The sequence below is a fragment of the Sinohyriopsis cumingii genome, chromosome 3 (assembly GCF_028554795.1).
Source record: "Sinohyriopsis cumingii isolate HCF-2022 chromosome 3, ASM2855479v2, whole genome shotgun sequence".
NCBI lineage: Eukaryota > Metazoa > Mollusca > Bivalvia > Unionida > Unionidae > Sinohyriopsis > Sinohyriopsis cumingii.
In genome coordinates this window covers 108,017,443-108,034,059 of record NC_142963.1, presented here as the reverse complement: position 1 = coordinate 108,034,059, position 16,617 = coordinate 108,017,443, and the positions used below count along the sequence as shown (strand labels likewise).

General features: G+C 35.6%; 1 protein-coding gene across 4 annotated transcripts in view; it reads left to right on the top strand.

Annotated features, from left to right (window-relative positions):
* The window catches only part of LOC149803512 (uncharacterized), a 98,486-nt gene that overhangs the window by 60,164 nt on the left and 21,705 nt on the right, over positions 1 to 16,617 (top strand). For 2 of the 4 annotated variants that reach the window (XM_089953254.1, XM_089953252.1), the window contains exons 10-14: positions 1,785 to 2,080; positions 5,000 to 5,072; positions 7,835 to 8,065; positions 13,171 to 13,264; positions 16,219 to 16,365. In XM_089953254.1, coding sequence (XP_089809380.1) covers positions 1,785 to 2,080; positions 5,000 to 5,072; positions 7,835 to 8,065; positions 13,171 to 13,264; positions 16,219 to 16,365 — 841 coding nt within the window. Of the gene's footprint in view, positions 1 to 1,766; positions 2,081 to 4,999; positions 5,073 to 7,834; positions 8,066 to 13,170; positions 13,265 to 16,218; positions 16,366 to 16,617 lie in introns of all 4 variants that reach the window. The other 2 variants (XM_089953253.1, XM_089953251.1) reach the window with 1 other exon arrangement.

The window sequence follows — 16,617 nt, the reverse complement described above, 5'->3', positions numbered from 1 at the left end:
TTTCTGTGATAGAACAAGTGATATATCATGGTTTTATTACCAATTTTGATTGTGGTTTTCTTCATGTTGAGTAAAAAGGGTCAGTCTGTAGAGTATTTTGTAATGTAAATAAGAGGATCAACACCGAACCCCATATTATAAGTGGCTTCACAAGTTATTCAGGTGCAAGTTATCAAGGGAGTAGTGTAGTTATATTTTGCCAGTTTTCAATACATTTGCTTTTTTTTTTGCATTACTGGTCAGATATCAGAGGAGCCTATGTGATGGCCTGTCATTTGTCCATTAGTACTAGTATGTTATTGCTACTCCATCTAGTTGGTCATAATTGAAACTTCTATACCACATATGCCCAATATGGCCACCTCAGTGGCAACCTTGAAAATCTTTTCAGCACTTGTCTTCCTCAACGTAATGATATAATGACCATCATGAAACTCTTGTTGCATCTTCTGTTAAACATATAGTTGTGTCAGCATGGAGTTTCCTTTAAGATATCTCTTGTGACTTGTGATATCAGATTCGCCGTAAATGAAAATGGTGATGATTAGATTTCCACTTTTGCGATCATGGTAGGCATATTGTTGTTGCTATTTTTTTCTGAATGGATACTTGTATCAATATGGCATTGTCACTGAAATACTGCGTTCCTAAACGAAACTGATGCAAATGAGATGTCAGCCTTGTTATTGCCAGTACTCTGAGCAGACAGACAGTCATACGTACATGGGTTGTCACTCTTATTCTTACTATCAATTTTAGTTGGTTTTGAATGAAATTGGTGTTAGACCTCCCAGCATGATATCCACGGTGGCCATCTTGAAAAATCATTACTGGTCTTGAAGTTATGGTGGTAGCTACATAGGGCAGTGCTGTGCAACCCGCGGGCCGCATGCGGCCTGCAGGCTGATTCTAAATGGCCCGCTAGAGCTTGAGCAGCTATATAGTCATTGCTTTTCAGTTTTCTGCTGCGGCCCTTGGCTTCAAGAAAAACATTTTTCAGTGGCCCATAGTGTCAAAAAGGTTGGACAGCAATGACATAGGGCTTTCAGTAAAACATTGCTCCTTATACTTAGTTCGGCTTAAAATAAAGTAATGCACATATAGGCAGTTTTACCAAACATTGTTTGTAGAATCTGACATTGTCTGTGAAAATTATGATGAGTGAACTTGTGTTGATATAAGGTTTGAGGTCAAAAGCCATTTGGGCCCCCGAGTGGTCTAAAGTGCTCTCCATTACGGATCACTGCCATTTCACCTCTGTCTGCGTGGGTTTGAGTCTCAGATTCAGCTAATGTTGGTATATGAGATAGCTTGCCAGTAGCTTCTCATGGGTTGGTGGTTCTTTCAGGGTTTTCCTGGGTTCTTCCTCCATCATTAATACTGGCCGCCATGTTTAGCCTATTGTGTGCTGAAAAATGGCGTTAAACCCTACAACAACAACAACAACAACAATAACAAAAGCCATGTTCATTTACACATATAATAAAAATATTTCTTACCAGATTTGGTATGTTGGAGTTTCCCAAGAACGCAAGAGATGGTTTCAATACTTGGCATTAAAAGGAACAATAAGAATGAGTAGAAATGGTCTTGTACTTGATTCCTAGAAATTCTTTTCAGGTAGTGTACCATGAATCATTTGTGTAGATTCTTATAGAATTTTTTTCTCTCTTTTCTTCTTTTCTTATGTCAATTTTATGTTGCTTTCGCTTACTGTAATCTTGTCTGCAACGCCTCTTATTAACACCCATTTTTTGGGGTGACAGTTTGAACTTGCATTTCAGGAGTACAACAAGGATCGGAAGGATGGAAACTCCAGTCCACAGCATGCAGTCACTGCCAGTGGATCAGTCGCAAGCTCTGCACACAACACTGTTACCAGTAATGGTCCTACATTGTTATCATCATCGTCCCAGACGGTGTCTTCAGCCACCCCTATCACCAGTTGTACAGTTGCACCCTCACTGCATTCAACATCCTTAATCCTGCCATCTCAGGGAAGATCTCCTCCATGTATAGAGTTTGGGAAGTACGAGATTACAACATGGTACTCTTCGCCTTATCCACAGGAATATGCTAGGTATTTAGATGCATTTATTACAATATCCAGCATTTTTGCTAACATGAAGATTTTTGTTGACAAAGGATCTATTTTGTATCTCTGTTTTCTAATGTTTTTCTGTTTTAAATAAAACTGGTCATCATTGTTTCTGCTGTGTAAATGCTATGAATGGGATGTTATTATGATGAAACTGTCAAATAATTCTTAACCATGCTATAGGCTTGTACAGGGGTGCAACTAGGACGTGTAATGATGAAAATCCCCCACCCCTTTTTAAGATTTCCCACAAAATTCCATGCGGGCAAAGTATAAGAGTTTTGCACATTTTTGTGTGAAGAATGTGCTATTTTGATATATGTTGTCTTTTAATATAAAAATCCCAGTTGTCAAATTCATCGGATATGTGGTCCTTGTGTAGTTGTGAAATATGTCACATATTTCCTGTGTCATATGCTCAGTTCTGATTGGTTACTAAGAAAGGCTAGGAGAGCACGTTTGATGCAATAGGAACATCCTGTCTTTTCTGTCAATTCGACAAAGACCTATTTCACGACCTGATGGAAATGGCCTTTCAATATTTGATGCTGAGGTTATCTTAGCAGGACAATGCATTAAATAGCAAAACCAGTTACAACTTTAAAACTTTTTTCATTATTTTATCAGTAATATTTACAATAATAGAGCGCAGATTTTTATGTCAATAGGTACAGCAACAGTAAACAAACAAATCCTTGTATCAGATGATGCTAAAGATGGTGGTGCTGAAACTCGGGTGTTCTTCCAACATCAATATTTTTAGTATATTTTAATTCATACTGGGAGAAAAAAATCGACCTGACTGGAAACGAATGAAATGAGATGCTTTACAGTTGGTGTTTAAATCAAAGAAAATTCCTTCATACTTGGAATTGCTAATTTCAGGACATCAGCCCCTGATAGACACATTGAATTCAGCACACAAACGTGCAATTCAGGGTTTGAAATGAAGTGAAAATCTTAAAACTACATGCATGATATTTATCAGGTGACACACAGTAAATATGTGACACTGTTTTGTAAAATATAAGAATGGACAGAGGAGTGACATGATTTGCAGTTCATGGCTTGATAATGTAATGGACATTGTGTGTAGAAAATAATGTACTTATAAAGCAAGATATTGGTTTCAGTGTTATACTGTTATATACAGAAAAAAATTATATTAATATTATACTGTAATATTCAGAACATATATACACTTAAAACACTTTTTATGCTTGCTATTATTGCTCTGTTTGAAAGTTATTTTTTTACATTATTATGGTAGGTCCTCCTTGTCATTATGTTGGCCCCCTTTTTTCAGATTCAGTGGGGGCAAGTGCCCACACCTACCAAATCCTAGATGCAACACTGCATGTAGCTGTCAAAAATATATCTCCACCTCATGGCTTTTTATCACCTTAGGAACTTCAACATTATGATGACTTTCGTGTCTAAGTGTGTCCATCCATCTGTTGCCTGTGCATATGTTTGTCCAGACCCTTGATTAAAGTCAATGATAAACTGTTTAGTTTTTTTTCCAGTTGAATAAAAAGAGGGCTATAAATATAATCTTTTTTTCTTTTTTATTTCGTCTTGCCTGCTTTGTCCAATATGTTCAAAATAAGTTGTTTGGGGTCTCTCTTATAGTATAAATTTTGTTAGAGCTTTTATATACACATACAGGATTTGTGAACTTCAGATCTACTTACTGTTAAGTTTGTTTTTTAAATGGTTTGAAGTGATTCACAAAAACATCAACAAATTTATTTTGATCTGAGAAACCTTAAAAAGAAATGTTCATAAAACAGAAAGAATCATAAATTTACACAAAAACCTAAAAAAGGTGGGAAACATTGTGAATGGTACAACCCAACACAACAAAAATGTTTTTTTCAGAAACTATTTTTTGGGGGGCTAATCTAGCAGTCGAGAAAGCATACAAATTTCTTAGCATGTACAGGTACTCTAAACACTTACAGGTGTTATTTACTTATTAATTTTCACTTTATCTTTTTATTTTCATTTTATTTAGAAACAAAATAAAAGCATACTTTATCAGAGTTTATAAATGTTATGCTCACCATGGAGTTAATCTTGTAACTGGTTTGTGTCTTGGACTACAAAAGAAATTTTAGAACATTGGAATATGGAATAAAACCTTCAACCCCCTCCTCAAATTTTAAAATTTAATTTCTTTTCTAACTCTATTAATATAATGTCTGTTTATCAGCATGAAATGGTCAAGGTTCCTGAAGTACAACTATCTCTGCTTGAATGATTATGTGTGTCAGAAAAAACTATAATCATGTTGAAGCCATATTGATTTAAAAAATGTTCCTGTAGTACATGATTAACCTACTTTTAGTCCGGAGGAAGCTTGGAGGATTTCAGTCCGACCATGTTTATGGCATAGTGTACTGTAGTGTTAACAAATGTAGGATGTATCACAATATTGACAAACATCTTTTTGACAATTTGCCAATGAAGGAAATCCCACTGGCCTTAATTGTCTATTTTATACGTCAAAGGAGGTAATTCCAATTTAGGTATATGATTATACTGTGTAGTGTTCTCTCCCTTGGATTTTCCAGTTTTAATGCATTTTGTTCATGTTCTCTTATTTAAACTTGAAAATTCTAGCCATCCATATTCTCAGTATTTTGAATATCTTCTTCCATTGTGTGTAGCAAGTATGTATTTCATTAACAACTTATGTATTAGTTACCCAATATTTGGTAGTAATGGTGCATGGGATATAGAAATGTTCATTTTAATGTAAATAATCTGAGAGCACATGATTAGGAAATGCTAGATTTCAGTAACGTATTCTTATGCCATCATCAACATTTGATACCATATATGAAAGCTGAATTGTGCTTGAGTTATAATTTATTGTGATTTTCCTCTTTGCTGCAGGTTACCAAAGTTGTACATATGTGAATTTTGCCTTAAGTATATGAAGAGTCGGAATGTCTTACAGAGGCATATGGTGAGTTCCTTGTTTAACTCTACTTGTCATAGACCAGAAGAGCTTATGGGTATGCATGTTGTCTGACCTCTGTCTGTTCATTAGCACTAGTTTGTTATTGCTGCTACTTCTATACTACTTTGAGGATTGCCTTGAAACTTTATATGTACATTCATCCCAAGGTCTAGCGATCTTGACATTTTGTTATTGCTACTCCTTCTGAGTGGATGGTCATGTCATGGGATTTTCACTAAAAGACTTCTTATGATATCAAGATGGTCCAAAATGAAAATAAGTTGCATTTGAGCATCCAATATGGCCACCACAGTGATCATCTTGAAAATCTTGGTAATTTCTACTCCTGAATGGATGGTCATAACGCCATGAGGTTTTAAATGATGGACATTTTATGATGTTGGTTCTAAATAAAAATGGTAGCACTCAAACATCCAACCTCAATGGCCATCTTGAAATTCTTGTCACTATTCCTGAATAGATGGTTATATCAGCATGACGTTTTTATAAAAAGATTTTTTACGATGTCTGGTTGGTTCTAAATGAAATAGTGCCTATTAGTCATCCAATATGACCAACATAGCTGCCATTTTGATCTTGTTATTTTTGCTACTCCTTTTGATTGTAAAGTCTTGTGTGCATGGGGTTGTCACCAGAAGGCTTCATAAAAAGTCTAACTGATTCTAAATGAAAATGGTTCCACTTGAACATACAATATAGCTACCAGTATGGACATTTAGGAAATCTTATTCCTTCTCCTGAAAGGTTGGTCATAGCAGGGGGGTGTCACTTTAAATCCGTGTTCTCTAGTTGGTCCTAAATGAAAATTGTTTCCAATCGGATATACATTTTGGTTGCCATGTAAGCCATCTTGAATATAATGTTGTTGCTTCTCCTTGTTGACAGAAAGTGATGTCAGAATGGGATTTTAACCATAAAGACTTATAAAAATGGTGCCGATCTGACATCAGTGTGGACACTATGGCATTGGTTTGATATCTTGTTATTGCTGCTTCTTCTGAATGGAAAGATATATCAAATGGGTTTTTCAAAGGAAGACTTCGTATGATACCTAGTTGGCCATAAATAAAAATGGTGCTATTCCAACACTGGACATTTTGAAAACTATTTCTCGTAGTTGGATGGTCATATTGACATGGGGTTATTGCCAAAATTCTTCTTATGATGTCTGGTTGCATGTAAATGAAAATGCTGCCTCTTATGATGTCCACTACAGCTGTTTTTAAATATTTGTCATCACTACTCTGCACAAAGTAATATTGACATGTTGTTTCCACCAGTAGAGTTGTGATTTCAAATTTCCTCAAAATTAAATTGGTGCTGATTGGCTTTCAACATGGCTGTCTTTTTTGCCATTTTAAAGTTTGAAAATATTATTGCTATTTCTCCTGAATGGATGGTTGTATTGATGTGGGGTTTGAAGTCTCATTGGTCTTGAGTTCCTGGGAATTCTTGTCAGCCCATAGAGTGTCAGTTCTTTCAAAAGGACTTTTGTTTATAGTAAATACTACAAGTTCATACATTCTTAGATACAAATGGTTTGAAAGATGAAGACAAGATTGTAGCTGCAATTGGAATATCCCAGAGCACTATCATAGGCTGCTTACCAGCTAAAGGTTTCATTTTTAACACATAAATGACATCCACACAAATCTTGGAAATAAATTGAATGCTCAAGAAACAATGTTCATTGTCTTTTCTGATTCCATTTCCAAACTGATAACCTTGTATAACCTTAAATTTAACAACACATTAATATCCCAGATCTTACAGACAGATGATGTGCTCATAAAATATATAAAAGAATTCTTTACTGTTGGCTACCTAGTCGCATTGGTATTTTGGATAATGAATGGGGAAATTAAAGATGCCTTGCAAATACAGGTTTTTAAATGGAAGATCCGCATAGTGACTTAAAATATTTAAATTGGCATTTCTCAGTACTTGGCAAAATATATCCAATGAAAACTGCCCAAACAATCTTTGGAATATGAAACACCTGCGGAGAGTTGTATTCCATCATATTGAACAAATTGCAGAGATGAGGTGGTATTGTGCTGATCAAGAACAGAATATGCATTCCTGACTCGTGCATACCGCCTGAAGGCTGAATCTAAAGCAAAGTGCATACTCTACCAGTATTAACCAACAGTGGATCATACTTTTATTTGATTTTATCAACTTCTGCAGAGAAAGGCAGAAGATTTTTAAAATTTAGGTAAAACTTTATGATGTACCATCCAAGAAACTTTTGGACTTGTTGATGGAATGCTATTTCTATAACAAATTTTGACCTGACATTTTATGTATGTTTTCTTTGCATTTTATTTTATGTACATTTTACAGGATTTAGCATCTTCATTGTGTGTCTTTTATATTTCGTACTTTGTATTCGCATTTACAGTAAAGTGTTTATAACATTTTAAGGGGTGGGGCTGTTATTTTTATAACACTTTGCATTTGTTCCAGCAAAGAAAACATTTTATCCAAGAATGTCATCAACAGTCTAAACTGTACTTGAAAGTGTTTGTCTTGAAGATTTATTTGGTGTGCAATTCTTCATCGTTTGAGAAATTTGCTTTTAATTGCCAATATTTAGCCATCATTTTGCATATATGCTGTTAAACACTGATACACACATGCATGCACGTGCACATACATACACACACTACTGCTTCGCCTTTGTACATTTTTATTTCCCAAATGTATGAAACTTTGTTATGCAGTTTCATTTGTTGTTCTTGCAGGACAAATGCAATTTAACACATCCCCCAGCAAATGAGATCTACAGGAAAGATGATATGTCAGTTTTTGAAGTTGATGGCAATGCCAGCAAGATTTACTGCCAGAATCTTTGTCTGTTAGCCAAGCTGTTCCTGGATCACAAGACACTATACTATGATGTGGAACCATTTCTTTTCTATGTGCTAACCACTAATGACAGTCATGGTTGCCATCTAGTGGGATATTTCTCCAAGGTATGTTGAATGTGATATTCATTTGAACAACAAGATATTGGGTGCCTTGTTTAGAAAAAGTAATTTTATGTTTGGTAACTGTTCTAAAGTGGAATATTTGATGTTGATGTGTGCCTAACTTTATAGGTATAATTTTGGTTAATGCTTTTATAAGGCACTGGTAGAGTTGCTTAATGATTGATGCATTACACTGTATGCTGGAGTTATGAAATTGACATGAAGCACACAAGCAGCTCATTAATATTCATAAAGGATAGGTGTGTGCTAATGTAAGTAACCTAGTGAAATGTGGAGAAAATTATTCCCTCCTCAAATTAGTATCGAGTCTCAGAATTAGAAAGAACTGACTTCTTAGTCACAGCCAGCAATCTGAATATTTTCCACTTTTTTTCTTGTACTAAATGTGGGGTGAAGCTGACTAATTGAAATTTAGCTTCATTGTTGTCAGTTTAAAATGTCTTTTAGGCAAATCACATTTTTTTATATGTTGAGTGAGTAATTATCTTTGGCCCTTGCTTTGTTTCTGTGTTTTTTTCGTTCATTTTGAAGGATATATGGGCTTTCCTTAGCAAGCAGTGCTTACTCAGAGGTCTTGGAAATGCCTAATCATGTGTATTTGGATGCCAATTTTTTTATATTGGAGACGCAGAAACTCACTTGGATGAGAGACCTCCATATGCATGTGATAGGTGGGTGGCAAAATTCACATACTTGCCAGACCTCCTTCAGCCACCTGCTTAGTTGGAAAATGTGTTGATCAATTAGCTGTGCTGATATTTACATTAACAGAATTTAGTGGCTGAAGGCCCCCCCCCCCCCACATGTCACCATTATAAGAGTACATCAAAAGAACATGCAATAGCTGGGCAGCAAGATCAAAGGCTTTGACTGGCAGCTGGGTGGGAAAATATGATATTTACAGTGCTTGAATTCAGAGGCAGAAAAACCCAGAGATGTACATGTGGTCATTTGTAACCGTGCATCATGACCTCGGAATCAAGACATGTTGAGACTTAAGACTTGAATGAGTATTTTGGAGTTCAACGGCAAACTGACGAAGATCATAATGAGATTCAAGAGAGTGCTAAAGTTGCTAAACTGATAGTGTGGATGGGACAGTAGCCATGTGTAAGAAAATGTAAGATGCCTAGCCTAGTGCTTTTAATAAGACCTTCCTTGGGTTGACAAAATTCAGACTTACTCTGATGGACAAACAAGAGCTATGTCAGTGTTACAAAGAACGTAGAAATCAAACTCAATGGCAACCAGTAGTTCTTATAATTTGCATAGTTTTCTGGGAGGGGACTGCAACTTTTGTTGGTGGGACTCCTATTTTTACCAAAATAGGAGTCCTCGACTCCTAGTTTTAAAATCCTAGCAAGACCTATGTTACTTCTGATCCACCTAATAGTTCCATTGGTACAGTAAGTATTGCCTACTGCTTCCCTGTCATGTGCTGCTTGTGCATGCATGAATGGATATATGATTTGTTGTCTCTGGGGAGGTCAAGTTTGGGTCTTCATGGAAAGTCTCTACAAATATATACACATACACCTCTTGTCATCACTAGACAACCCTCTGCATTTCCAGAAGCTAGGAACTCTTTGTGCATAGGGAAAGGAAACTCCAAGTATGGGACAGGAATGTATCACAACCTTTTGCCCAAAGGTCTAATGAACCCTGATGCTCATTACAAAGCCATATCTTCTGGTGAGGGATTGTTCCTTGGCCCCTCTTATGGGATGAAAAATACCTGAGAGCGAGTCACCACTTCAGATTAGAGACAAGCAGTACCCTCTTAAAGTCATTGTCCTGGTGACAGATACTAGTGAATTTCACACTCCTGAGAGGGAGTAACAGCAGTCTTGCTAGGACAGATCTGAACTGGGCTATTCTGTCAGACCTTAGTTGCCAGACTGGTCTTTGACCAGTCTTTGGGTTTTTATTGTCAATCTATTGACAGGAATTGGGTCAGTTACTTCCCCTGTTCCTGTGTTACCGTTTAAATCACTATGAAAAAGATTATAGAGCAGCCCTCTCAAACACTCTTAAGTTCTCTCGGTGTTCCACTATAGGGTCAGACCCACATCTTTCAGAACTGACTGGACAGTTTAAGCTCCAGGGACCATTCTCACGCTCACTACACCTGTCCCTTGATAACTCGTGCACAACGGGGTCCACAAACATAGACTGTACTATAAGCGAGGCTCGAGTTACTGAGTGACCTCCAAAAATTGAAACAAAATTGCTTTGACATCAAGAAAATCGTAGGGCAGGGAGCGGCGTTAGGTAAGTGGGCTGTTTAATGACTAAATCCTCATTTTACAATCATCTCGATAATTTTTAATAATTTTTCTTTTATTCCACCTCCATTTTTTAATTCAAAAGACATAATTAACGTGATAATACAAAGGAGGCCAGCTCTTAATTCAGTGCAACAATACATCAAATACTTCCGCAAGTCAGTTATCAAAACACGGTCGGCACTTAATTAGATTCTCAGAGAAATGCTTGTGGACATAGCTGTTACGGTAGATTGACACATTTTATGTTTAATTACAAGAGGACACATTGCATTTATGATGATTACACATAAACGGAACTAAAAGATGGAACTAGAACACAAATTTCAGTTGATAAAAAAATTATTTAATTTGTATTTATTTAATAAAGTACCGCCTCCACTCGGCGTGACATTTTCATTGATCAAAATTTCCTTACATATCATTAATTGTGGTGTACTAAAAATGTCGTTTGGAAAGAAAATGTAAAAAATTTTATGAGCTATTTTTAAATTTCATATTTCTTAGTGTTGATTAAAATTTCCAGGTCCTATCTGCTGTTTTCAACGATAAAACAAGCGTTACATCAAAGTTTCCGTTACAATTTTGATCATGATTTTCTTGAAGTTCAACAAATAGGGATACATTTTTTGGGTATTTTCGGGTTTAAAAAATGGGATCCACACCTGACACCGCATTATATGTTGGTTCACGAGTTATCAGGGCACGAGTTATCGAGGGAGTACTGTATTTTCAAAGTTAGAATCAAGTGCATGGTTTTTGGTTGCTATCCAAACTGCCTCATGAACATTAGAGTGAAGCTTCTTTGAGAATTTTACCCTCAACAGTCTTCCATCTCTCCCTAGTATTGGCAGGGAGTGGAATTGAAATTCATGCTTTATAAGTGAAAAAGGGTTGTTCATATTTCAATGGTAACTGAGTTGTTTGGTCTTCTTGGGCATCTGGGGTTTCTGGCTAAGAATCTGTTACCCTCAGTAGCTCCTGTTCATTTAGAATATCCCAGTCTTAGTCATATCGGTTCTGGAGATAATTAAGGTAGACTCCATGGCCCAGTTAGAGCTAAGTCAAGATCATAAAGAAATGGTCTTTACAATCTTTTTCTCCCTTTAAATAGTACTTCTCATATTTTGGCAGTTGCCATTTCAAGGTTGATTGTTTGGACCATTGCATTAGTTTATCCCTCTCTCATTGAGAGAGAGGTCTCATTTATACAAATCAAATTCCATAAAGTCAAGACTATTACTATATCTTGGACCTTATTGAATCATTTCTTTTTCGATGATGTAATGAAGGCTGCCTTTAGGAGAACGTACTCCACATTCTTGTTATATTAACATCTTGCTGCGGCACACCAAACTGGGGTGCTTAATGCTTTGAGTCCAGTTGTGTCAGCTGAACAAGTTATCAAGCCATCCTCTAGTCATCAGTTGAAATCATTCAGAAAACAATGGTATGTTCACTTGACAGCATATCTTTGACCATTAGCCTCCCACCAGCAGGGTTCTTTTGGTCTTTGACTATTTGGGGAAAACGAGGTAGCATTTTCAAGGCCTTGAAAGTTTGGAAAAATCTAGCAGATTACCCTGAGGTCCTTAAAAGTCTTTGAAAATTGAAATAAACACAAACATTTTAATTTTTTTCCATAATCACAGATAAAATTGTCCAAGGTTGTTTGATTTGGATGTAGTTGAGATTTCCTGGTTTCTTTCTTTTGATTAATTATAGTTTGAATTTCATCATTAAACAGTATTGTAGTATTTTGCGTTCATTGTTTTTTCATATAACATAACTTGTATACAAAATGTTAGCAAATATTGGTCTTGGAAAATCTCTGTTTGTGGTCTTTGAAAGTTTGGGAAAAGTCTTTGAATTTATCATTTAGAATTCTGTATGAACCCTGACCAGGCTGGGAAATTCAGCAATGCATTTGTACTAGGTTATTTATTACTGCTGATTAAAAGGTAGTTTTGGGGTGGGTGGGTAAAACTATAATTGTGTAATACTTACTTGATACGATTGTGTAATTTGCTCCTTCCACTCTACTCTGATGTCCTTTGGTCTCATTCCATGTCAGAAGAGACCGCTCCAGTGGCCTAATGGTTAGAGCGTCTTCCTTGGGTGCGGGAGTTTGAGTCATACCAAAGACTTATAAAAATGGTATTAACAGCTGCCTCACTAGGCACTCAGCATTAAGAGGTTAGTGTTAGGACTGGTCAGCCTGGTGTTAGGATACTGTGACTGTATGGAACATCATGCTACATGTCTGTGGCATGAAGTCTCAGTGCTAGACATCACTATGAACTGCCACACTGCAAACATCGTAGCAATATGACTGAACAGTTTTTCAAGCTACATTAAATATCCAAATCACACACACACACGTACATCAGAAAATGAAGATTTTCCAATATAATAAGAAATTAGACTGGGGTCATTTTCTTTCTTCTAAATTCAGATCCTTCAATTTCAAATTGGAGGAGGGAATATTAAAACTTGGACAGGGTACTGCTGTTCTGAAAATGGTAGTATTGTGATAGCTACAGGTAAGTATTGACTATTTAAAACTAGTTTTACCACCCCATCTCAACCCCAAAACAAAATTACATATTTTATTGCTGAGATCACTTAAGTCTGTGCTTATTTTCTGCATGATGATTAGGGTTTACAAAGGCTACTGGAGGCTGCTGAAAGTTTCATAGAGGTGAGCTATGTAATCAGTGATTACACTTTGGTACAGTAGTAAAAAAAAACGATGTGATTTTTTTTGAGACTTTTGTTACAGTACTTTATTTTTTATTGTAGGAGAAGCACTGCCAGCAAAAGTACAATGTATCCTGTATTATGACTATGCCTCAGTACCAGAGAAAAGGCTATGGGAGATTCCTGATTGACTTCAGTGAGTATTCATGGTTGTTTAATCCAGTTTAAGTGTATATTCATTTATGACACTGTTTAGTCCTATCACTGAAGTGCTCTAGAGTGCTATATTGCACTCATTTTAAATGTAGGGATGGTAAATCCTGTTTGTTTTGATGTGATGGAATGTTGATAAAGATAATAGAACAATGGGATGGACATTTTTTTAATAGAGATAAAGGAATGCACAAAATTCCACAAAGAATGGAGACTTGCATTGGCCAGTTCATGCAAACAATTTTTTGTATAGCAAGGGTGTGTCATCTAGTTAGAGAATCACTAATGCTAGAGCTGGTCACTTGCATTTCCTGAGTTTTATCAGAATTGTTGATTTTTGACCAACTGTCCACAGTGATATGGCAAACTACAGATTGGTGGCTAAAATTACAGGCTGAATTTAGTAAAACTTGAGAAACCTCTGAAGCGGAAAACAGGTCTGTAAATGCATTTATTTTACATTGAAAGAATTCCTAGCTTTTCTAGTAGCATCTATTACCATATATTCATTAAATGTATATATTCCACCATTTCTTTACTTCTTATTGAATGCTCATTATGCCAACAAAGTGAGAAAAATGAACTGTAAAGTGGGCCTTTTTTTTGGGCATCTAGAAATAAGATTCTTGTAAAAATTAGAGATGCAAAAAGACATCACTCAGAAGCTTGTCAAGTCATCAAACAAAACAAAATGTGGAAAAATGTCGGATTATCTACCTTTATCAAAATTGTATTCAAGCACTAACTATCTTACTGATGATGGTGAAGTCAGTAATGACTTGACTATAATTGCAAATACATGTAGTCTCAATTTCTCTAGTAGTAATGGCTTAGATATTAGTTGGGACTTTTATCAATCACTGCTGGATATTGAATGTATGTAAAATGAAAATTTCTTTCAGATACATAATTTTACTCGGGAATATGTTATTAAGGAAATTATAAATGTCGAATTCAAATGATACTGGTTTTTGATAGCTTGTCAGTGCAGCTCATGAACTGTAAATAGATTACAATGTTGGAACACTGGCTTGCATATTTGATATGTCCATAGGCACAAATACTTTCGTAGATGATTAAAAAAAAGCTAGAGATATCCTCCTATTTAGGTCAGGAATGTCTATAATTACAGACCTGTATCTGTCTTACCTGTTGTTAGCAGGATTAGAGAAAGACGTGTTTTTCGTTTATTGAATGACTTTGATCAAGAAACTTTTTGATTACAAATGCCATGCCATTCAAATCATTTCTGTAAGGCAGCCCTCTCTGGTTTGATTTATGACTGGGTAAAGAATGTTGATGATAGGAAATTAACTGGAATTTTGTCTTAGGCATATGTAAAGCTTCTGATAATGTTGTAAATGAAGTTATTCTGCATCAATTGTCAGCATTTATTGTTGCAAAACCTTCATTGTGATGGCATTGATCCTACCTCAGTAGTAGATTACAGGCTTTAATCTGGAGAGGTATTTTCTCAGATTTTAAGGAAATTTTTATTGGAGTACCACATCAGTCAGTTCTAGGCCCTCTCTATTTCATATAGTGCTTGAAACATTCTTCATTGTGTATGCAGATAATACATCATAACATACTAACGATAAAGATACATGCACTGTTGAGAGTAAACCAAATGAAGATTTACAATATGCTATGAAATAGATGTATGATGAAAAACTTGGTCTAAATTTGCAGAAAACCTAATTAATGCTCGGCACAAGGAGCAGAGAATTGTACTTAGAAATTAATGGGAAAAGAAATTGAAACTATTAAATGTTACCAACTTTTAAATATCCTTAATGAGCAATCTTAATTTTATAATTACATAACATTTGTATGTGGTTGGTGTGATATATCTATGTAGTAACAGTTTTCCCCCCTTCTGTAATTTGTATTAATTTATTTTATAATTGTTTTCTTTTATGCAGCCTCTTGATCTGGGTATTAAAGGTCAAAGTCAGTCTCATTGAAGAATGGTTTATGCATCCAAATTTCAGTTATTTACATAGAGGATTATTACAAATGGGGGTGTATAACGTGCTGTTCATGGAACTCTTGTGTCATTTATTTTCATTACTTGATGCATTATGTTCATACTTTTGCTGAAATTTCCTTTCTTTCCTTTTGGATCATTTTGAAGCTATGACATTTCATCTTGTCAGGTGCACATATCCCCACTTACCATGGGGTCAAGATCACAGTCTTTGAAAATTTAAATTAAGGTTTTGGTTAATGCTTATCAGTTTGAATTTATTTCCTAAACCCTCTGATAGTTCTTCGTACGCTGGATTATTGATTATAAAGCCAAGACAATTCAATCTGCAGCACACACTTTAACGTTTTTGCTCGTGGGATCAAGACCATGGTCATGAAAAACTAAATTAAGATTTTTGTGTGCAAGTTTTCATTTGCTTGTACTTTTTCAAGCCCTTGATGGATTTTATTCATGCATTGGATTAATCCTTTGGAAACTAAGACAATTTATTCTGCAACACATTTTGCTTGTGGGCTTGACATGCAGTCCTGGCTTTCTTTGTCTTTGTACAATAATATTAGAGCTCAAAGTAATTGAATGAAAATATTTACAATGCTGTGTCATGAGTTTTTCTTCTAAATTTTGCTGAGAATTGATCATAAATTTCTAGGTTTAACAGAAATACACGAGTTCTACTTCAATTTCACTTTTTAATTTGATGTACCTCTGGTAATGAATATCTTATGAAACTTCTTGTAGCAGATGAAATGCACACTAATTTGCAGTTATATTTTTAGGATAAATTGAAGTTTTCCAAACAAAAGTTTCAATTAGGTTTTATGTAGAACTTGCCTCAGTGTTCGGTTGAATGTGGAGTTGCTGCTTATTAAATTACAGTATCAAAAGCAGTGATTCATCTCTTGCATTCAGTAGTTCATAAATGCCTTTTTTAACAATTCCAATAGGTTATTTATTGTCCCGGCGAGAAGGTCAGCCAGGTTCACCAGAGAAACCTCTTTCTGATTTGGGCAAGGTCAGCTACCAGGCTTACTGGAGAGGTGTTGTAATAGAACATTTGCACAAGTCACAAGGAGAGAAAATTACAATAAAGGGTAGGTGGCTGAATTTTTTCTCACATGCACAATTTACATACATATTTGTTGATTCATAATGCAGATATCTGCCAATGATGCATCATACAAAATGAATACAGAAATAAGGATCATGTGATCACATGTAACTGTGTCATTGACTAGAGATGCAGGGTTTATTCTAGAACTGAAAATGGGGTGGGGTTTACAAAGAGGGCAAATTAGAACTTTGAAAAATGCATATTCAGCCAGTTGTGTGTCATAGAATAGACC